We start from the raw sequence: 23,545 nt of genomic DNA, 5'->3' as shown, positions 1-23,545 counted from the left end.
ATCAAGTGATACACACACACACCTATGATAAGCTCTCTGTCTAGTGTCACGATAGTGACTAGTATTTGCCAATAGTAATTGCTCAATGAAGAAACATTGGTACTTTGTTTCTTTATTGAGCGTATCCAATTTTGTAACAATATTCCTATCGATTCTTTGTCTAGTGTGACACTATGGCTGCATTAATTATATGTTGTGAAGTCTTGGTGGGATTTTATATATCAGAAATATATAGAGATAAAAATGCAGCCTGTACCAATAAAAGAAAAATAAATAAATGGTTACTGATCTTGTGAAATCTTTCTTTCACACTAATTGCATTATTGGTGTACTTTTACAGTAAGAAAATATAAAAAACTTAAATTTGATTTAATTTGAAAAATTATTGAAATAAACATTGTATTGTAATAAGTTTACTTTATTACTTTGCTTAGCCTTATTCACATAAAAAATAATTTGATGTAATGCAATTTATTTATTATAATTTCTTAATTTTAGTAGTTGGTTTAATAGGAAATAATTGAATTTTCTCATGGAGCCTAATTTTTATTTTATTAAATGTTAATAACATTGTTGGTATATTTTAATTTATTTTATTTTCAATGGTGTGCATACAAAAATCACTATTGTCATTTATAAATGGTTTCTTTACATTACATAATTTAACGTTAAATAATTAAAACAAAACGCAAACTTATGGCAATAAAAGCTTGTCTCGCTCTTGAGGTTGCATCTGCAATTTTTTTATTTATTGATAAAATGGCTCTAATCACATCACTATACTGTAGTTTCAGCCTTTATTTTTGCAAAAATAAACTTATGAGTGTAATTGTAAAAATAAGCTAGTCACTATCCTACACAAACGACCTGTATAAATTTGTAATTTGTTTTTGTTGTTTTTCATTGATCTTGTCCAGTAGATAGAGAAAGTAGATCTTGAGGTGTCTGGACTGTCGGGGTTCGAACTTTATTTTTTTTTTAAATGTATAGGCTAGCGCTTGACTGTTATCACACCTGATGGAAAGTGAGATTCAGTCTAACTTGGACCGATAAACGTTATTGAGATTTTCTTACCAAAATTTACAACAGCAACAACTTAAAATGCTGGCAATGTACATTGCCATAAATAAAGTGATTTTGGTACACATACATCTACGCTGCGATATCTTCTACACATTTAGGTCTAATCTGAAATTTGTCTTTAAAAAAAAATCTATTCACATAGGTATATTATATATCTATCGTAATTATAATGATGACAAATCATTTCTAAATCAATTCTATCGATGTTGTCGATAGGGCATAAAATTTGCCTTTAGTAGTAGTATACCTACTTACCCGTTTCGTTTAAACTTAGTCAGAACAATTGTGGTCTAAAATATTGGCGTACCGTTGATAAGCATAAGGACGATGTTATCAACAAAATCGTTTCAAGTATTAAAATCTATTAGAACTACCGATTTAGAAGTACAACTTTGTGTAGCAGTTATTATTATTATTATTATTATTGACACTTTATTGCACCCAAACTTAAAACTAAAAATTATAATTTTTAAACAAAAAAAAAAAAGTTGCATGAGGTGCAACAGGCGGCCTTATCGCTAAGGAGCGATCTCTTCCAGGCAACCTTTGGGCAGAGGATCATAATATTTATAAATGGGAAGGGTACAAGCCAGTTTACCTATATACTACATACATAATACATACATACATATATATACTACACTACTATTATATATAATATAAATATATATATATATATATTCACGATTCAAACTCCTGTTAGTATTCAGTTAGCAAATTTGCATGATAGTGTAAGTTTGTGAACGCAAAATTATGAATAATATAGGATGTGAACAATGATGAACATGATATTAAGGTACAGCTGATAAACAATATTATGTAATTTAAGCTCTTGAAGAAATATGCATTATTTTATTTAAACGCAACAAACGAGTGCCGTAACGTATTTCGATCTATTGAATCTCAACATTTTTTTTTCTTAGAGATCAAAGAAATAATAATTTAAAAAATATTTTAAAACTAGCTTTTTTTGTAGGTAGGAAGATTGTATTGTCACCAGTAAAAAAATAGTCTGCAATATGTAACTGGCTTAAAATTGTAAGATTTGAATTACAAATGCTAGGCGAAGTTCAAAATAAAACACAGTATACCTGGGTTAAATAAAAACCTATAAAAATATCAAAACCTGTTAAAATACCTGTTTATCAATTAGAAAACTACTAAGATAAAATAATTAACCGCTCGAACTGGTTAAAAGTAAAACCCAGAGACTTTTTCATATGTCCACTGCTCAATGTTATAATCATTTTTACAAAATGATAATATGATTGTTATTTTGTAGTAAAATTTATTTAAATCATAATATACATTGTTTTGTTATGGGATAAGTTTCTTCGAATCATAATAAAAATCCCAGGCTCCGCGCTTCGGAAAGTCCGGTTACCGAAAACAAATACCTAGATATAGATCGCATACATATGTAGATGAGATATAGTCATATAAGCCGCGGCTCTGGGTTACTAACAAGTTCCACGCAGTTCGACGGAGGGGACACACGCTTGTTATCGGTCCACCATTAGTTGCTTTATAATTTACCTTCTATCAAGGAGTGAATGCGGAACGTGCCAGAGCTTGAGTGGCAATTGTTGCAATCATCTCATTGAGCAAAAACAAACCAGTGAGTATAGTTTGGTTTTATATAACACAAACCGGCTGTAAATGAATTTCTTCGACTATAATAGGTCCATGATTACGGCACTAACATTTTAACACTATAATGTGATCGTATTATTGTATTTTTATAAAGGTGTGATAAAATTTAAAACATTTACTGGTTTTAATAATTAAATAATTATTTGTGAATATATAATGTTTTCGCCCGCGTTTTAGGAGAGTAAGCAGGTCTTAGGTATAAAAAAGTATGTATGGAGCCTATGTCCTTCCTTGGGGTTCAAGCTTGCTTAATACCAAATTTCATCGAAATCGATTCAGAGTTTTAGCCATGAAAAATTAAAGACAAATAGAGCTACTTTTCCATTTTAGTAAAAAGATTTATTTATTTAGATAATTATACCAAATTAATAACTTAATGGTTCAACTACTCATTTATATTGAGGACGACTGTCAAGCTTCTTTTTTGGTTTGTTATTATATGTAGCTATATCTACCCTAGACTAAAATGAATAATATAAATATAGTAAGTTACACCGTTACACAATGTACTCGTATGCCATCGACGTAGGCACTTATATTTCATGCACTATTGTTCCCGGACTTGTTTGTTTGGGTTAGTTATAAAGAGAAAACTTAAATGTTTGGCTATTTTTAGTAACACTCATCAATATATTAACAATGAATGAGATTATTGTAATGTAGGTAAATGTATTTATTATTTAACTAAGTATTTCAAGCTTAAAGTAATTAAGTAATTTTATAGCGCGATGCGCATTTTAATCGTCGATTTTACAACATTAAATACCTACGTAAGTGTTTATTAAAGCTGTTGTAACACTTAATCATAAATACATATTTATCTTAATTGACTAAGACAATATAGAAATATTCGAAATCATACTAATACAATAATAGGAAAAGTTATTTTGCTTTGTTTCGAATTATTACTAATCCGATTGAGATGTAACTCGCACAGCACAATATTTTTAAAATAAATACACCTAGACTATGAAGCCTATATTATTAATTTATATGTAAAGAATTATAAATATATGGAAATCATATTTTAAACTGAAAATTAAAATAAATGTATGTTTGTTGAAATAAATATGCCTTAAATATGAGTATATACATACATATACATATACATATAAATATATATATATATATATATATATATATATAAAATATGAGTCTGTGATATATCAATAACAGATTTAATGTAATAATAGTTAAAATATTTGACCTTCGTTTGATTGGTGCACAACATTAGATTATCATTATTGAAATAAACCACATTAAAGCATTATGCGTATATAAATGACCTGATGGTTTTATCTTGGTAATTGGAACCATAAATTTCCGAGATATTATAAATATGAAATAATAGTTTTCGCCGTAAAGGCGTAATGACAACAACAAACACACTTTCACATTTAAAAATTAAAATATTATTTAGGATGTTAATGAATATACTTGTAGGAAGCCGGTTACCCAACATACCCAATATTATAATGAATCAAAAACAATTTCTAGAATATTATTACTTATTCTACTAAGTTTGATTAATTTACCGTTGTTTCTAGTTTATAACCGTAAGAAATGAATATTCAATGAGAAGTTTTAAGTTGTTTATCTTAGCAACAGTGAAGTTATATTTATTTTTTAACGCTTCAGCGTTTTATAGACGATTATTATTTGTTTTAAAATTAGGTTTATCGATATATATTAATGGGTCGGTTGGCTACCGTGGTTGGTATATACTTACCTTTCACACCGAAGGTTGTGGGTTCGATTCCCTCCCAGGACAGAAATTTGTGTGCATGAACTGTTTGTCCTGAGTTTGGGTGTAATTATCTATATAAGTATTTATTTATAAAAAAAATGAAAAATATGTAGTATATCAGTTGTCTGGTTTCCATAGTACAAGCTCTGCTTAGTTTGGGATCAAAATAAATAAAAAATATCCTAATCAGTACATTTTCAAAAATTTTCATCATTATTTTACATTTTTTACACTTTCGGTATTTCCCATTAAACATCTGACGTAAAATTGTATGAAAAGTTATTTACACTGTATTATAAAATAAATTTTAGCAATAAATACTAATAAATAGCAAACGGAATGAAGTGACATTCCAAATATACGATAGATTAATTTATATGTACATATATACTTCGCGAGTGACCTATGTATCATGAGTTGATAATCTCGCCTTTTATCTCTATATAAACAATAACTTATTATACCGTATTTACCCAATACAATAATTTAATTAATTAAATTACATACAGTCAATAATGACAACCAGCTCTACATACCTACCTACCGACACCCATTTAACATTTTTTATTATTTGTAACTTATATTATAAATATATATATATATTATGTATATTACTGATATATAACTTTAAAAAGTGCATTGCAAATACGGGCATAAGAAACGAGAGATTTAACATCTGATCCACTAAGAGATTACAGGGGTAAAAAAATATATCTTAGATGACATGGTTAGCGGCGCATTACCGGTTTAACAATTGGTCATACAGTCTATATGTCCATGGACGGAGGTGTTCATTTGTTCAATTAACTTTAGTAGGGCTATTAGAGCTGTAAGAACTACCTGGAAAGTGGAAACTCACCGTAGAACACATTTGATTAATAAATACGTATATTATAGCGAAGTGAAAAGCCGACATGGCCCAGTGGTTAGAATGCGTGAATCTTAACCGATGTTCGTGGATTCAAATCATAGCAAGCCACCAACACTGAATTTTCATGAGCTTAATTTGTGTTTATAATTCATCTTGTGCTTGCGTGCGTGGTGGAATAAGCTCCAAACGTTCTCTTCAAAAAAGAGGAGGCCTTAGCCTAGCAGTGGGACATTCACAGGCTGTTACTGAATATAGTGAATTAAAAAAAAAAGAAACAAGACTAATATAATATATAATAAAAATGATGATAACTATACAATATACAATGAAAATGAATTTAGGTACCAATCTGTGATTGCGTATGTATTCTTAAACCATTTATGTGATGGAGTTGAAAATTTGTAACCATAGCCTATAGGGGACCCATTCTACTAATATATAATGTTTTTAATTCTATCCGATTCAAATTCTAACGAATTGCAACTGGATCGTTGTGTTAGTATACAAGGAAAACGGTTAAACGCCAACGATTACGTTTCGATTCGATTGCGATAAAGTGACAATTTGTTAGTAGAATTAGATCCCAGTTGTTGTTGACGCTTGCACCGTGATTGCATAGTACCATATTATATAGTATCAAATGTTGACGCACGAGTTTTATCATATTATTATTTACAAAAAAATATATAAAAAAGTATAGAAGTGTATGGAAAGCAGTTAATAAAAAATAGATTTAAAAGCTTTAAACATTTAAATAATATGTGTGTATCTTTATTCGATCAGAATTTTATTGCATCATTAAACTAAAAATAGCTAGATATAAATTTTACTTTATAAAATCAAAATGAATAGTTAATTTGTTATTTGATAAAAATTTAATTTTAACTGTTAATTAATTTGCTATTTACGATATTACTGACTTTAAACTGTAATGAGATGAGATTTTTGAAATTGCTTTTAATACTTCAATTATCATGTTCGATGGATAAGATGATAAAAAAATCATTAATGCTAATATGATATATGTTATTGTCTGAAATGTTAAATCTATATAGATTTGGAGAATAGTAAATGATGCCTTAGAATCATTTTAAATTTTTAACTTTTTTACATAAATGATTGTGCTTCTATGTTAAACTGTAATCTTAAACATTGTGTATAGAATTAGTTTTTAACCTTTCTATCATATTTCTTGATCTATATTCATTAATTTTTGTAATAACATTCACACCACAGACATTTCCAACCCACATTAGAGCAGCATGGTGGAATAAACTCCAAACCTTCTCCTCAAAAAGGGAGAGGAGACCTTAGCCCAGCTGTGAGACATTCACAGGCTGTTATTTTATACACACTATTTTTGTTGAACTTATGCAAGATTGATATCATTCAACTGAATTTTCTTATAGTTTTGCTATTTGTTTATGCATTACTTACATTATTACTTATAAGCTTAAAATAGTAGTTTTTAATAATAAAAAACAAAACAAAAAAAAGATTGATAATTTTAATCATACTTACAACTACGTATGTACGTGTAAGTACCTAAATATTATATTATATAAATATGATATAGTTGGAATATATATTTTTTATATTATTATCTTATCTTGTAAACAAAACACTTTAGCTGTTGTACACTGTTATTTGATGTTATTTCACACTATGTACTCAAATAATATTAAGACAAAAATTACATGCAGACTTAATATATATGTCTACATATATATTAAGTATATGTAGTAAAATTATAAATATATGTAGTAAGACACAGACCATAGCTCCAATGGTCGTGGGGAAACATGGCTTTTAACATAAAACTGTTTTACCGCACATAAGGCACAACACTATTACATATATAATAAACTGTTGGAGGAATGATAATAATGTAATTGATAAAATAAAGAGTTTTTCCTTGTTTCAGATTGGTAAAATGCAGCCGCTATGGCTGTCCGTGGTGTGCTGCGTTTCCATTTTAGTGATCCACTGTTATGCAGCCGCAGTGCCAACTCAAGATACGTTTGTAGTCGCTAAAGCTGAAGTGAGTAATGTCATTCGTATTCTTTACTTTTCGAAAGAACTTTAGAATCCAAAGTCTATTGACCTTACAATGTTTTGTTTCAAATATTGAATCATCAATTAAAGCATTGCAAAGCCAAATACACCGCACGCTAAACTATCAAATGGTGATCAATATACACGAGTGTATAGTGTGGTGAAAGATGAAAGTAACGATTAATGTTATTTCTGTAGGACTCAGAAACAGCAGACGTGACCACAGAGGAGCCAAATGCACCAATCAAGCTGACAAAAATGCAGGTGAACTCCGAGGTGTCGTTGCGTTACGCGCACACCGCCATCGTCACCCACGTCCGGAACCCCTCGCGAAGTTCTCAACAAGCTACGTTTCACGTACTGTTGCCGGAAACTGCATTTATAAGTGGTTTCGTTATGTACGTAATGAAACAGATGATCCTAAAAATTAATTACTGAGACCTAATTTTCTGAGACATTTCTGAGAAAATTAGTATTATTTTTATATATAATTATTTATTATATTTCGTTTATAAAATCGCATTTTGGCTGCCGAATTTGATTGTTAAAAGGAGAAACTCTGAATAATAATTTTATTATTATATTTGTAGGACATTAAACGGAAAATCGTATAAAGCCTATGTAAAAGAGAAAGAAGAAGCTAAGAAAATCTACAGTGAAGCTGTTTCTCAAGGAATTGGTGCTGCTCATATATCAGCTAAGTTAGTAACGCTGTATACTAACATTAATATTATCGATTATTCCGTGTCACGTGTAGTTCCAGCACAGTACAATAGTCACCCCATTTCAATCCGTGGGTGCCGTTAGAGCATCTTTATATAACTTATTGCTTATTTCTGTTAGTAAATTTTAGAATAGTATATATTTACTTCAGTATTACAAGTCATAATGTTAAAGATTTCGTTCTTATGGACTTAAGTTATAAAAATAAAGTTCCTCAACGACTTTATGGGAATCCAAGCTACAATTTGATGACAAGTAGACAAACACAAGTCACCTTAAATAATACAAACTGATCAAATGTTATTTACAACTCATAAACAGGGCCCGCGATTCAAACCACTTCACAGTGTCGGTGAACGTGGAACCCAACACCGAGGCAGTGTTTAACCTGACTTACGAAGAGTTGCTGGTGCGGCGCAACGGAGTGTACAACCACGCCATCAACCTACATCCTGGCACGCTCGTGCCCAAGATGGAGGTGACCGTGCACATCAAGGAATCCCAGAAGATCTCACTACTGAGGGTGCCAGAAGTTAGGACCGGAAATGAAATTGACGCTACCGAGAATGACGCTCGTGAGTCCTGTTGAAACTTTAGGATAATTTGTAAAATGAAAACAAAAATGGCTAAATAATGTAAAACGACATCATAATCACCTTATTCAGCCCACATTAATCCACTGCTGGACATAGGCCTCCTCATACGCTCGCCAATTCTTCCGGTCCTGTGCTGATCGCATCCATTGAGCACCCGCCATTTTTCCAAAGTCGTCTGACCATCGAGCCACCCAGTCTGCCCACGGCCTTTTCGCTTCTCTAAGCGTAAAACAAAAACGATATATCAATTTCAATTAAATGACATTTATTTCTTTAGTCAACTTTAATATCTACTTAAGTATTCTAATAATATATTAATCAACTACAATTAAACTAAATTACCAAAGCTTATTTTATTTGAACTATTTGTACTAATGTGTTTGCAAAATTTTCAGATAACTCGAAGGTTATTATACAAAAGAGCGACGATGAAAAAGAGGCGACCATAACTTTTACTCCTGATCTTGAAGAACAAAAACGACTAATGTCCGTTTATGCGGCAAGTTACTTTTCTTTTAAAGTAAAATTAAGTTATTATAAATAATCAATATTTCTGTTAATAGCATAACAATACATGTGAATCTTATAAAATTAAATGAGCAATTTTGTACATAAATTTAATTCGTGTAACTCGGTAATGGCTCTAACGATTTGGCTCAATTTTTTTTATTTAGATAAGGTTTTTCTTTTTCAGTTTATCTATATAGGTGGATTTACTAAAAAAAAAAAACCAATTTTATATACAAAAAAAACTAGTTACTAGGTTGTCCCGGTACTAATTACTAAATATGAAAATCTCATACGTTGCAGGATAAGATTAAAGAGTCAGCAACATCATCGCACAATTGGTATTCGAGACAAAATGATGACGAGAAAACGACTGGTGTCCTTGGACAGTTCGTAGTTCAGTACGATGTGATACGTCCTGAAAAGGGAGAGATTTTGGTAACTTTTTAGCTACTACTACTACTTTTTAACTACTACGACTGTTATTTTTATCTCAAAATAAACATTTTTAGATTTTTTCGATTATATAATTTTTTATAAATTTAGATGTTATGTAATGTGTGACCAGGGAAGGATTTAAAGTGAAAGGAGGAAGTGAGTTATTTATCGAATTCTCGTAATCTGTTTTCGTATCAGGTGAACGATGGTTACTTCGTACATTTCTTCGCACCGCAAGAGCTGACGCCACTGAGTAAACTCGTGGTGTTCGTGTTAGACACGTCTGGCTCCATGAGCGGCCGTAAGATAAAGCAGCTTCGTTCTGCCATGCATGCCATTCTTGCCGATCTGCGTACCACTGACTACTTCAGCATCGTCGAGTTTAACAGCAATGTCAAGGTTAGTGTTCATAGACTTCTATGGTAAGGAGTGGTGCCTAACTGAGTGTGGGTGGGAGTGTGTGGTTGGATTAAAATTCGGGAATTCGTAAATTTATCATTTCGTTTAAAAAAAAATGAAGATATACTCATAGAATATTGTACAAATCAGACAAATAGACGCGATGCCATAATATATTATTTTATGCTACAACAAAAAAAGGTTTTCAATCAGTAAAACGTTTTTGTATAATGTGCTCCATTTGCTTATTTGCCTTGTAATTATCAATAAAATCGTGAGTACACAAAAGTTTTCAATTGGTTAGGTGCACAAACTTTCGGAGGCCCTCGAGGAGCCGACGCGACCGCATTACGAGTGGAGCGCCGTGGAGCAGCCCGTGACGCTGGTGCCGCCCGCGCTCGCTACGGCCGACAACGTTGCTAAGGCGCAAGTCATTATATCCAGGCTTTCTGCTGGTGGCGGTACGTTATATTATTTGCATATTAAGCTTTTATGTAAAATAAGAGAAAAAAATATATTATTGCAGCATACGTTTGAGAATATTTACAAACATCCAAATGTGGAGTGTATAAATATTTTAAGATTTTTTTTTGTATACAGGAACCAACATACACAAAGCGCTCGACGTAGCTGTAGATGTCATTAATAAAGCATATAAACCAAGTCAAACCGACCCCAGTACTGCGGTCAATACGACAACTACAGACACTGAAGAAAGAATTAATGGTATGACAGTAGCACTTATATATTATATTGCCGTTATATATAATATTTCAATACTTAATAGTATGATATGGTCATCTTAAGAATAAAGTCCGTAGCATTGTAACCGTATACGTAACGTAATACTTAAAAATAAATCTTATATAACTAATTATTCGTATTCCAATTGAAGAAGGAGTAAAGATAAGCAATCCTTAGATTTACATATTCCATGCGATTTGATAATGGTTCTGCTATATTATGCACTACATACAGTTCTTGATTTATATAAATTTATTATATAATACAAAACTATTCATTATCTACTTTTATTCACTAACAACATCAAATTCGCCGACACTTAATAACCCAATTTTTGCAGGAATCCATAAAGAATACAATAGATTATTCATTTCAAACTTTTCGACATTTAAACCTTCTCCCCAAAAAGGAAGAGGAGGCCTTAGCCCAGCAGTGAGACAGGCTGTTACTGTACTGTAATCATTTCGACCATCGTGATATCGTGTCAATTCAACGTTGTTTATATTTTGTCTTTACTCTTCCTGTGGTTTGAGTCGGCTATACTTGCATGGTTTTATGTTATTACTTATATTGAATTTAATCACATCCTACTATATTTAAAATATTAATGTTGTCTTAAAAATAACAATTATTACAGGTGAGTTGCAACCGATTATTATCTTCTTAACTGACGGTGATGCGACCATGGGAGAGACCAACCCTAAACATATTCTGTCTTTTATCACCGAGAAAAATGCTGGCGAGAAGAAGGCTGCAATTTATTCCCTCGCTTTTGGTAATTGAAAAACTTTGTTTTTAACGTAATAATATTAATGACATTTGAGAGTCGTTATCATAAATTCGCTTTGTAATCACCAGGCCAGGACGCGGATCGCGACCTTCTTCGAAAGCTGTCGCTTCGAAACGAAGGCTTCATGCGCCAGATCTACGAGGCTGCTGACGCGGCACTGCAGCTGCGACACTTCTACCAACAAGTCTCGTCGCCGTTGCTGGCGCACGTAAACTTTGTGTACCCGTCCAACCAGGTCTGTGACTGTAACAATCTTAAAATTTAATGATGGGTGTACTGCGTAGACAAGGAATTAGAAAGTCTCAGAGAATGTTAATTTCGTTAGATAAAGTAGATTACTTGCTCCTAGGTAATCCGTAAGTAGGAACCGTTTTTCTCTCATTTTAACGTATTAATTACAGCAAGTGAATAAAAAGAAATAAAATAATAATAGTAAATAAAGATTACTTCTTTGAATATAAGATACAGATTCTTAGGAAAAAGTTTCTTCGGTTTTCATATAATTAATAAAACTGCAGGTTAAGGCAGTGACGCGACACGCGTTCGATGCTATGTTTGCGGGTGCAGAGACTGTAGTGGCGGGCAAGTTGGAGCCGGGCGTGCAGGAGCTGGAGCTACGCGTGACTGGATTTTGTGCGGACGATGACCACTACGGCAGGGTACAGTCACATTCCATAGTATATTAGTTATTAACGTTTATACACGTGTTGTATGTTGTGTTTGTGGTATGGGCACTATAAAAATATTTATTCTGCGTGTCCTAATTAAGTAAAAAATAATAAAATATATTGATATCGTCCGCCAGAAACGTTACGAGGTGAAGAATAAGGTGAAGGTGAGTGAGAAGAAGGAGGAATACCTTCCACTGGAGAGGCTATGGGCGTACCTCAGCATCAAGCAGCTGTTGGATGAGAGAGACGCACAGGAGCAAGTCACCATTAAAGACGAGAACAGCCCCGAAAAGCGTGCCTTGGCCATTGCACTCAAGGTAACAAAGTAGAAGACATTTTTTTTAACATAGCTAGAATTTTCGAATAATAACTGGGTCTCTTGGGTCGGAATACCGTTGTGTTAAATTCAGGACATTTATATATCTTATCTAGCTTAGAAGTAAATACGAGTTTTCCCCCAATCTTGTAGATATTATTATTGATAAAATGAAACCATCGCAGTTCCTGAATATTCGTAAAGTAACCATATTATTAAAATACTATTGAAATTTTATTAAATATTCGTTCCATTTAGTACGAGTTTGTGACGCCGTTAACCTCACTTGTGGTGGTGAAACCTAATGCTACCAATGCCGTGGATACGGAGTCCGCTGACAAACCCGGTGCGTGGAATTTTCTTAATCAATACCTGCTAAGTTATAATATTAGGTAGAATATTGGTTTTCTTATTCATGTATTATTTCGACAGCATATGCATTGCCGCAACGACCCTTCCTTCAACCAATCTTCGGCGCAGGTGAGCATCTTTCATTACTCTTATTTTAAATTATACACAATGCATTAATTGAGATAAAATCTCTGCTCTAAATCGAATAATGGGTGGTTTAAATGTAAACTATTTATTTATAAACAATTTTTAATAATCAATACTTTTCATGTATTTTTTTTAGTTTGATTGGTATAAAAAACCAGAAATGTTTTTAGTTTAAATGTAACAAATAACTTTAAATTCTTGGAAGGAAAGTGTCAAATAGCTTTTTTTTTCAGTTCCGCTCAGTTCATCGTTTGCGTCTTCATCTTTAGGCTTAAGTTCTGGTAAGTCGAATCGATGTATTTTATATAAACATAATTTTCAAAATTAATATTTAATTATCTATATCCAATTACAATGGGAGTTGGTGTAAAGATAAATAAACAACTGATCTTGAATCGACATTATATCATTGGTAAAAATCTAAAATAATTTATGGCATTCATTATGGATTCGTGAAAAATGAAAGTTTGTATATCTGCGAATTTGGTATCGGCCATTTGAAGTAAAATGAAAGTGGATATAAGTAGTTAAGAGGAAGGAGGAGTTACTCCAGAACTGTTTGCTAATACATGTTTTATAATATAGCAAAGCTATTAGCAAATCGCATGCGATATGTAAACCTAAGGTTTGTTTATCTATACTCCTACTACTATTGGAATATATTCATTTTTTTGTGGATGTGTGGATATTTTTCACAATATTCTATTGAAGTTACGTGTTTTTCAAATTGCTTAACTGAGAGGCTTGGGTAATTAATTACATACTGCTATTTAAATAGCTAAGGTCATGTGATGCTTATAAATAAATGTTCCAAATCGCATTGTCTCATACGCTGACCGAATGTTAAAAGGCATGAATGCATATCGCATAAGTTTTTTTTTCATTATTATAAGTTTCTCTATTCTTTGTCATCTATGGGTAAGTTACTATAGAGTTAGACATGATACATTTATTTAAAAACGTTTTATTTTATTAATTACCTACTAGCGAGACTAAGAGTATCCGTATCCAGTGATCTCGTTACCCGTTTTTAGATGAAACAAAGCAACATTTGTTAAACGTCGTAATATATATATATTCATACACATAGGTTCACAAGAAACGCTTTCATATCCATTCTTAATAATATCACATAATAACTCTGAAACTATCGTCCAAATGAACGAAAAGTAAAAAACCGATTTAAATTAGGAAACCATTTCGGAAAATTTACCATAAAAAGAAATTCGAAGCATTTTTTCCGAAAATAATTAACTTTCTAAAAACTGTACAAAAGACGAAAACAGTTCTAAGTTTTACTTTGGAGCGGACAGAAGGGCAGAAACGCAGGCAATCACTAATACAAAGTAAATTAAGGTCGTATCAACGTTGAACTCTTACAAGTCGGATGTAAGAATAGAAATTATATCTGTATCGTTTTGCGAAGTGATTATGATCGATAAAATTAAGATGAGGTTGTTATTTTAGGCCAACTTATATTGAGCGGGCAAGTTAATCCACTTGCGCTCGGCGGAGCCGATGACTTGGAACTAGAGGAGGAGGACCCAGCATTAGATATGGGTGAGACTTCTACTACGCCTGCGTTTTAAGCTGTGTTTCCACAAAAGGAAAATTTGCAACTAAAGTGTTGCTAATCAAACTTTTACAATTACCTTAAGTTTTCAAAATGTCGTGTAAATGTTAAAAACTGTCGTAAGAATTGCGAACAAAGAAATTGCTAATTATTTCAGTGGACGTCTTCACCGATTAGAACGACCATCTCGAGGAGTAACAGAGTTTTACGTGTCGTGCTACGGAGCGCAATAGCTCACTAGATTTAAGAGTGCAGTCATTTTGCGGTTTGTTAAACTTGGGTGAATCTTGGCTGTCATCAGACACCACATGAATTTTAGGTTAGTTCTTCTGAACTGAATTTCTAACAAGCTCATATTGGTTGAGTTAGGGAAACGTTATTTGACTTGATATATTAGTGTTAGGACTTAGAGGACAAGCAATGGTTAATCAATGAGATATGTGATGAGTGATGATAAGGTAGATAGAGAGAATCTTTGCAGTTTTTGCCGCTTATATCGGATACAACTTTAAGTTACTCTAATTTATCCAATCTCTTTCACATGATATTTTACTTTGGTGACGTTCTGGATCTTTTCCAATCTGTCTTATGATTGTTCGCAACGTCCAAGGTTCCCAATACTATACAAAGTGTTTCTTCTCTAAAACATTGAAAGCATTTTAGTATATAAAATTAGTATATATTATATACATATATTAAATAATGTATATACTCACTAAATTACTTTTCTATTGTCGGCGTATAAATGCCAGGTGTAAGGAAACATTCTATGTTCCTGTAACGTCGTATCAAATCATATCAAAAATATTTTGACTATTGATATAATTAATTGTCATTAAATGAATTTGTGATTTCTCTCTCTCTCTCTCTCTCTCTCTATCTTTTGGACATAGTTTCGAATTCATTGATAATTTATCTGTTGCATCTAAGCCTGTTATATCTTAGTCAATCATCGGAAACGTTAGTTGGTAATGATTTGTTAATATTTGACATTTATAAAATTTATTATGTACTGTTTGTTTCCATTAAATACAAATAAATAAATATGTTTATAACGTTGTGTGATGCTGAGAGTCTGAGACGATACTAATAATAACAATGCTGCGGTGGTGAAGTGTAATGTAACATATGAGCATTGTCGATAGGATATAAAAACCATATAAGAACGTTACAAATTGAAACGAATTTTTAATAATTAATTAAATTGATATTAAGCCTGTTTTAAAAAGGAAACAATAAGAATGGCAAGGAAACCTGTTCCTTTTTAAGGTGAATTAGGTAAATGTTGATTATATTGGCACAAAGTTCAGCGGAATCAACCCCAAATGATTAACAATTTTATGTTTTTAGTCGTTTTTATTATATATCACGGTATTATAAACAATTAGACGACCAAATAATAGTCTCTACTGAGGTTCTAATTATAACAATAAAGAAGTCCTAAAAATAAAAATATTATTTACAAATGTGGTCTGATCATTTATCGAACTAGCGAAACGAAATCCGGGGAATCAAATGCTTACTTTTGTAACTTATACTAGTGCAACGAAATGTAAAATCTTCCTTCGCTGCTATTGACATTTGATTTACTCATTTAAAAAGTTCCATTAGTGACTTACGCGTAGTTAAAAGTGTCAATTAATTCAATATTTAGGTCCGGACAAATCTTAGATTTTCTTATAAATAAAGATTGATGCTATTAAATTACATTATATATAGTTAAACGAGGTACATATATTATCATGCCTCAGATCATATGAAAAACATTAAGTATTAGGTGTAGTTTTTAACCCGGCTGTCCAAAATTTAACGTTCCAAGATTCACCCAAACGTATATAAAAGAAATTACATATTTTCATACATCTCATTTCAGACATTTTCACACATCTCAATTGTACGGCGTTATTTAATCTAACCTTTATAAATAAAAAAATGTTTTTTCGCTTCATGATCGAGCACTCGTAGTTGTATTTTTACAAACATAACGGTTATAACAGTGACAATGGCATGTTTTAGAGTTATGAAATAGCATGTATACAATTTCACCGACATTAAATAAGATTTTTTTTGCGAATGCTTGTTTCATGGGATGCACATACACGGAACAACCAACGGTACATTTGATTGAATTCAATGATTGTCGAAAAATTAGTTAAACGTAATGTTATTATTTATAACCTCATTTTGGTTCCCTAGGTTATTCAAGTCGTTTAGCTAACAGAGGCTTCGTGAGATATGGTAAGTTTTAAGAGCTACTATAATAATTTTGAATAAATGTTACTTTTTAAAATGCTAGAAAAGATCTAACGATACAAAATTTATTCCCTCTTAGTTATTCCACAATCTGCATCTCATGGTGAGTATTAATAGGATAATACGCATAATAAACACTTCGATATCAATTAAAGCTTTCCACACTAAGAGCCGAGATGTCCCAGTCAATAGAATATAAGGATCTTAACAAAGATTGCGGGTTTAAATTCGAGCAAGCAAAAATTAGTTTCATCGTGTTAATTTATATTAACCTATTACTTCTGTGATACATAAAATAATTATGAGGAAATTTCTAAACTCGGTTGATATTTTACCACATGCATATCCTACAATTTTGACGGAGGAAGCTGTCTTCTTAATAAGCTCTTTTATTAAGGAGACAGCTTCCTCCGTTAGACCTCTGCACAGTAGTAGGACAGTATTAGGTTCTATTGATAATAACAGTAATTTGATGAGTTAAAAGAGTGATTTGTTCTTTACTTATACTTATTTCACTTTGTTCAATGGTTTCAATTCTGAGTAATTTAAGATCTGTTGTAAAGGCGATATAGTTGATGGTATATATAACGGATCGCTGTGTAAAAAAAATTATTATATGAAATTTATCTGCCTATGACACAAATACCTTGTATAAGAGATGCATTAGCAAGCTTCCTCCATTTTTATATTTTAATGATAATTTTTTGTTTTAAATGTTTTTGTGTTCGATTTTTATTTCGATTATTTATTTCCCCCAGGCATTGATCTACCAGATGGTTTTATGGTCAGGAGAAGAGATGGTAAGGCTAAATCGATTGGTTTGCTAATAATTCTTTTTAAATTGGTCGTCATTGTAGTTAGTAAGAATATCTCGGTTGGATAGTTATTTAAAATTGCAAAAGGTATCGACGAAAATGTGAATGACTCAATCTTTTAGATGGCTCACGGGTAGTCTGAATTCGAAATGGTGATTAAATTCCGCTGTTCATATCAATTGCCGGGTAATAAGTTTTACGATACTTTTTTAGTTAAAAATAAACTATTTTATTGTACAAAAAGAATCCCTGTGATTCCATTTCTAAGGTTTTCAGTAACTTATGAAGGTTAGAACAATATAATTCCTCTCGGTATTTTTTGCAGTGTAAAGGGTTAGTCAAATAGTCTTTTTTTTCTTCTCCAAGTGATCTAAAAGTGTTTTCGTGTAATCCACCAAACTCGTGACCAATTTTCTGCACGCAATTTCAAGGTAAGATAATAAAAAAAATACTATTTTCCTATATAAAAAAATAAAAAGTGAATTGTATTGGTGTTTGTAGATTTAAGATTTAATTCTATTTGTTTAGTTATGAGTGTATTGAAAAAAATACTTCAGGACATAGTACATTTTAATGGCTCATTAGTTTATTAATTTTCTCTAGCGGATGACAAATAAAGACAAAGAAATTCAACGTGGGTTCCATGAGGATTCGTAAAATTTACGATGACAGAAGGGAATGTTCTTCTGCACACAGCAATAATATATGACAACAATATATTGTGATTTATACTACAGATACGAAATAGAGCGATATATAAAAGAAGAATGACTAGGCTAAAAAAAGAATTGTGCAGATTTTCAACTGTTTTACAGCAACCTTAGAAACGGATTATTAGATTATCGATATATGGATAGATTATGTTGAGACACACAACAAACATATCATGTAAGATCATAATGTACAAAACGTACAACTAAAGTAACCAAAATATTGTTTTTCAATGCAGAAGCTGTACACTTCCTCTATTTAAATTAAAAACCACCATCGGTTCAGAAAAGACCAAAGATCTTAGAAGACTCCGCGAAAGAATCTCAGCGTTTATTTTATTTTTATATGTATAAAATTTTTCGTTCGTTATTAATTACATAAATCCTAATAAATTGTTAAGCCACAAATACAAGCTTTAATTAGATTTTTGTATGTTTGATTACCTTATCTTACCCGTTTTTGGGTAATTATTATTAATTCCTCCACCCAATCATATATGTTCTAAAATAAATAATCTATTTACTATATATTGTAAGTATATGATTGGAGATATAATGGATTAAGCGTATCCTCTTGTATACTTTAACTTTTAATATTATACGTATAATACATATGTAATTGAAATAGGTAGCGCAGATTATAATAATAAATAAAACATGCCATCGTCACATAATTATAATTATTCGTATTATTTTATGTTTTCGAGATAAAAGATATTATGTCGGAAACCCATTTGAAACAGGTTAATGTTCAAGTCAGTAACGATTGAGGATTCAATTAAATGTTCAATTTCACAGAACTATACTGATATATCAGTTCAGTGAAGATGAACCTTAAATAATATAATAATATTATGACCTTTTTACTATATATAATCTTATCTAACTTGGGCATAATTGTTTCAATGTAATAATTAAATAAATTAACTATGTTCATAAGTATTTTATTTATATATTTTAATTAATAATAATTTATTTATTTATATTTTATTATTTTTTTAATATCACAGATTTTATACCTATGAAAAATAGTTTCGACATGTTTAACCCTCCAACTGCTGTGGCTCCATTGTCTACCACTGCCCTCCCTGCCTCTACGACTGAATCTCTGGAAGAGGCCTATCACTTACAAGGCTACAGTTGGGCATTGAACTTGATTGACAGCAATACAAATTCACTCGAGTTTGTTTCAAATGGAAAGAACGTTACGCTTGAACTTTCAAAGTCTAACGCCGTAAGTTATTTCATGATTTACAATGAAGGTGTCGTCTTATTGTACCAATTAATCAATTGTTTTAAAATGTTTATATATACACCTACTTTATCGAAATACATAGAAGAAATTATAAATTAAAATAATGAATAAATAAATGTTCAGGTACCTAAGGCGAGCGACGGTGACAGCGAGTGCGCGCACAGCGCGGGCGTGGGAACCCCCGGGGAGGCCGGCGTGTGTGTGTATCTCACGCGCTGCGCCGCCGCCAGAGACATCAGCGTCGACGAGTTCCGCAACAAGTACTGCGTCGTCGAGAACAAGTAAGCAACACGTCTATGGGAGTCTCCTTGTTTAGGCGGTATTAGAAGAACAGGGAACAGTTATTTTTTTGTATTTATTGGTGTAGTCATAACTACGAGTATCTATTATGAATATTTTTATTTTATTAAGGAATGCTGAACTATTTATATGAAAACAACAATTCTAGTGACATACATCGCTCATAAATAATATTAAGCCATGCAAATTCGAGTTTTGCTGTTAAAAAAAGTTTCTATTTAATTGATTCGTACTTTTCCAGATACGCTGGAGTCTGCTGTCCGAGGAACAAAGTCGATATGACAACACCTTGACCTAAAATAGCATAACTTGATAAAAATGTTATATATTAAACGAATGTCAAATGTTAAGTGCCATTTTTAAGATAACTATTGTTAAAAGGTGCATTTAGAAACGAGTTTTATATAAAAACATAACATATAAGATTAAATAAAGTAACGTTACTATTTGTGTGTTTTAATAACCTTTAGTTCAGTAAAGTACCAAAGTAAAGTATGACAATATCTACCTTGTATTGATGAAATAACATATAGGTGTTATGACAAACAAAAAGTCGACATTACATAGGTACCTATGTATAATTATTATCAAACATTATTATACAATTCAATTATTAAATTCGCGTGATATTTTTTCGTATGTTACGAAGTACTGAACATTCAAATTATATAAATAAAAAAACAAAGCAAAAAATTAATTCATCGGTTAGACAAAACGTCCGAATCAAATCAACTTTTGTGCCATGACGCGCCACATGTTGATTCTTTACCGACGCCCTGCCACGATCTACATCAGTCCGTGCCACTTAGCATTGTGCTGTAGATGTATTATAAATGTATAATAAGTATCTCTTTGCTCTGTAAATTTTAGTCTTATAATCTTACGAAGGGACATAACATGGTTGGTAATTTAATTGAGTAATAGTAATTTTACCAAGTATGAAAAATGTTTCAAAGACAAACAACTGAATCCTTGAAATTTGAAAAAAAAATTAAAAAATTTAACCTTGAAAATATCGCAAATGTTCGCTCTCAGACTCAGTATTCGGTTATTTCCCGTCTCGACGGATGTTTCGTATTAACATCATTAAGTAAATATGTTATCCATTTAACAAAAGAAATCGTCGCAATATACATAATTTCACCTTTGTTCAGATCTATTATTATTGTAATACATCCTGATCTTTGATGCTTAAACATATCTTGTTGTATTATCATTTGTTAATATTTGTCTTGAAATAATTGACTTTACTTATAAGGGCGAGTAATTATAATGTCCTCCGGACCGATTTCTACCACGCAACCACTCTCAAGACTGATTGGCCAGCTGTGCAGGACATATTATAGTGCACAAGTGCATCGTGCACTTTCTATTTCTGATGAGACGGCAATCCGACACAACAAGAAAGAGTTCAGGCGCAGGACAAAACAGCTTTACGAGTTTTCTATGGGCGTGTACACACATTCAACTTCCAGACTCCGGGCAGTTACTGAGAATTTTCGACAGAAAAACCTAATAACCTTTTATTGGCCCGATCTGGAATTTGAACCCTGGACCTCGGGGTCTGCGGCCTTATATCTAGCCACTAGAACAACGAGGCAGTTAGTCTTTACTGTTTTAGATACTACAGAAAAAATATAATATAAAATAATGGACATTTAAAGATTATGAAAAAACAAAACAACAAAAGAAACGGCAAGTCTCACATTATTTTTCCTTGATCCCTATCGATCCTATCTCATATAAATTAGAAATCGAAGTAAGACTCAGTTTAACAATTACATAAAACTCTATCAAATTAAATTCTCTTTTTATTTTTACGCTATAAGCTGTATGATGTTTTATATTTGTTTTTCAAAACAAAATTTGTAAATTATTATTTATAGCTTTTAATTAAAAAAGGCGGTAGATAGGTACCCAAGTAAAGTAGCTTGACATTTGTATGAATCATCGCGCGTTTATATTATATTTTTACATAATAATACATTAATGACAATTATGATGTTTCTTTGCATAATATACGACTATTGTATTCTTTGACCAAACGAGTCCAGTCTCAAGCAAAAAACAATCTTTAATGTTAACAAGATATTCAATGTCAGCATAGCTAAGGCAATTTTTTTTAGTAGGTTCTTGTAAAATCATAAATATCCTAGGTATTTAAAGTATTGTTAAATATCTTGTTACTTTGGTTAAACATCTTACAACTACGACTTCATAAATAAGTACAGCAAATATTTTTATTTTGAGGTTTTCGAGCTATATTTTATGAAAATATATGAACCAATAAAATAATGAAAAAAAAACGATGGTTGCTTAATAAAGTGAGGATATTTAAATTTATAACAGACTAAATGTGGAATTTATGTTAAGGATTTGTCCTAACAGAAATTCCATGACACACTACAACAGTAAATTATAGTTTTGGATATTTCCCTATTTGGGATCATTTTTTTTAAATGCCAAATGAAAAACATCCTGGCATAGACAGTAAAATTTGTTTTGTTTTTCTAATTTAGTGATACGAAAATCGGTGTTTGGGTTTCGGATTGTGAGTAAAATACAGCGTTTTTGCAAAGTCATCACTCAATGGGTAAAATTGAGTATAAATGTTTGTTCAGAAGTTTGTCTTAGTTCGTTCGTTTAGAAGTGGACTAGATTATTAATTTAATATTTTAATTCGCTTTAAAAACATAATTAATCTGGGGCCACGATAATGCCCCTGCCAAGACGAGACAACGGAAGCGCATAGCACTACTTACCTTTTCTCGAAACGTTTAGTCGTATATTTGTACCCTTTTAGATTAGGTCCGGACAGTGCTAGAAAGTCCAAATTACAAGTAAGTCAATGGAGTACTCATTAAATATTTCAAGTTTTAAATGTATAATCATTATATTTTATTTAATATTCATAATGCTTTGTTTTACAGTTTACAGTTTACAGTTTTCTGGAGCTAATCCTAGGCATAGAATCAGGAATCATGCTTACCATAAAAACGCATTGTCATCAGAATTGAACCAATATGTAAAATTTCAATTCCTTAGGATAAGAGGAAGACTAGAGCTTGCAGACTTTTTTTTTCACGCCAGAAAAACGCCTTACTCGTTTCCCCCACGGGAACAGTAGGGTGGTATGTGGGGCTCGCCGATGTCCGAGGCGCCGAGTACGCGCCGAACATCGGCATATCCACTAAAAAACCAGCGGTACCCTTTCCTTTTTAACGAGGAGCGCCACGGGATTGCTTGCACATGATACCGCGACGCTCTGACGGACGGCCTGCCTATGCAGGCCTCCATTCTCTAGGGGGATTACCAGGGTACTGAGAACCCCCCTAGTCCCGGAGAAAAGCTTGCAGACTTAAAAAAAAACTATTAATAAAAAAAAAAGTTACTCGTAACAGGATAAATTTCTTGAAAACTTAAACAATACATTTTGATTTAGCTCTGCAGAAATACCGGTTGTTGAAAATAAATATATGTAGATATAGGTATAATTACGTGAGATGAGATATAAGACATAAAAGCTGCGTATCAGGGTCACTAACAAG

At 31.9% G+C, this 23,545-nt stretch overlaps 1 protein-coding gene across 1 annotated transcript; it reads left to right on the top strand.

The window, feature by feature from the left end:
* Window positions 1-2,535: 2,535 nt before the first annotated feature.
* Window positions 2,536-20,443, top strand: LOC126775162 (inter-alpha-trypsin inhibitor heavy chain H4-like). Its single transcript, XM_050496963.1, has 23 exons — window positions 2,536-2,701; window positions 7,279-7,395; window positions 7,608-7,807; window positions 8,000-8,110; window positions 8,454-8,707; window positions 9,124-9,227; window positions 9,539-9,673; window positions 9,872-10,072; window positions 10,377-10,533; window positions 10,673-10,798; window positions 11,454-11,591; window positions 11,675-11,841; window positions 12,125-12,265; window positions 12,412-12,594; window positions 12,852-12,939; window positions 13,026-13,073; window positions 13,325-13,372; window positions 16,861-16,902; window positions 16,997-17,020; window positions 17,676-17,717; window positions 19,453-19,676; window positions 19,821-19,978; window positions 20,239-20,443. The coding sequence occupies exons 2-23, from the start codon at window positions 7,288-7,290 to the stop codon at window positions 20,288-20,290; spliced, it is 2,751 nt and encodes a 916-aa protein (XP_050352920.1). The 5' UTR covers window positions 2,536-2,701; window positions 7,279-7,287; the 3' UTR covers window positions 20,291-20,443.
* Window positions 20,444-23,545: the final 3,102 nt, after the last annotated feature.

The sequence above is a fragment of the Nymphalis io genome, chromosome 2 (genome assembly GCF_905147045.1).
Source record: "Nymphalis io chromosome 2, ilAglIoxx1.1, whole genome shotgun sequence".
Lineage (NCBI taxonomy): Eukaryota > Metazoa > Arthropoda > Insecta > Lepidoptera > Nymphalidae > Nymphalis > Nymphalis io.
This window is presented reverse-complemented; position numbering and strand designations above follow the sequence as displayed.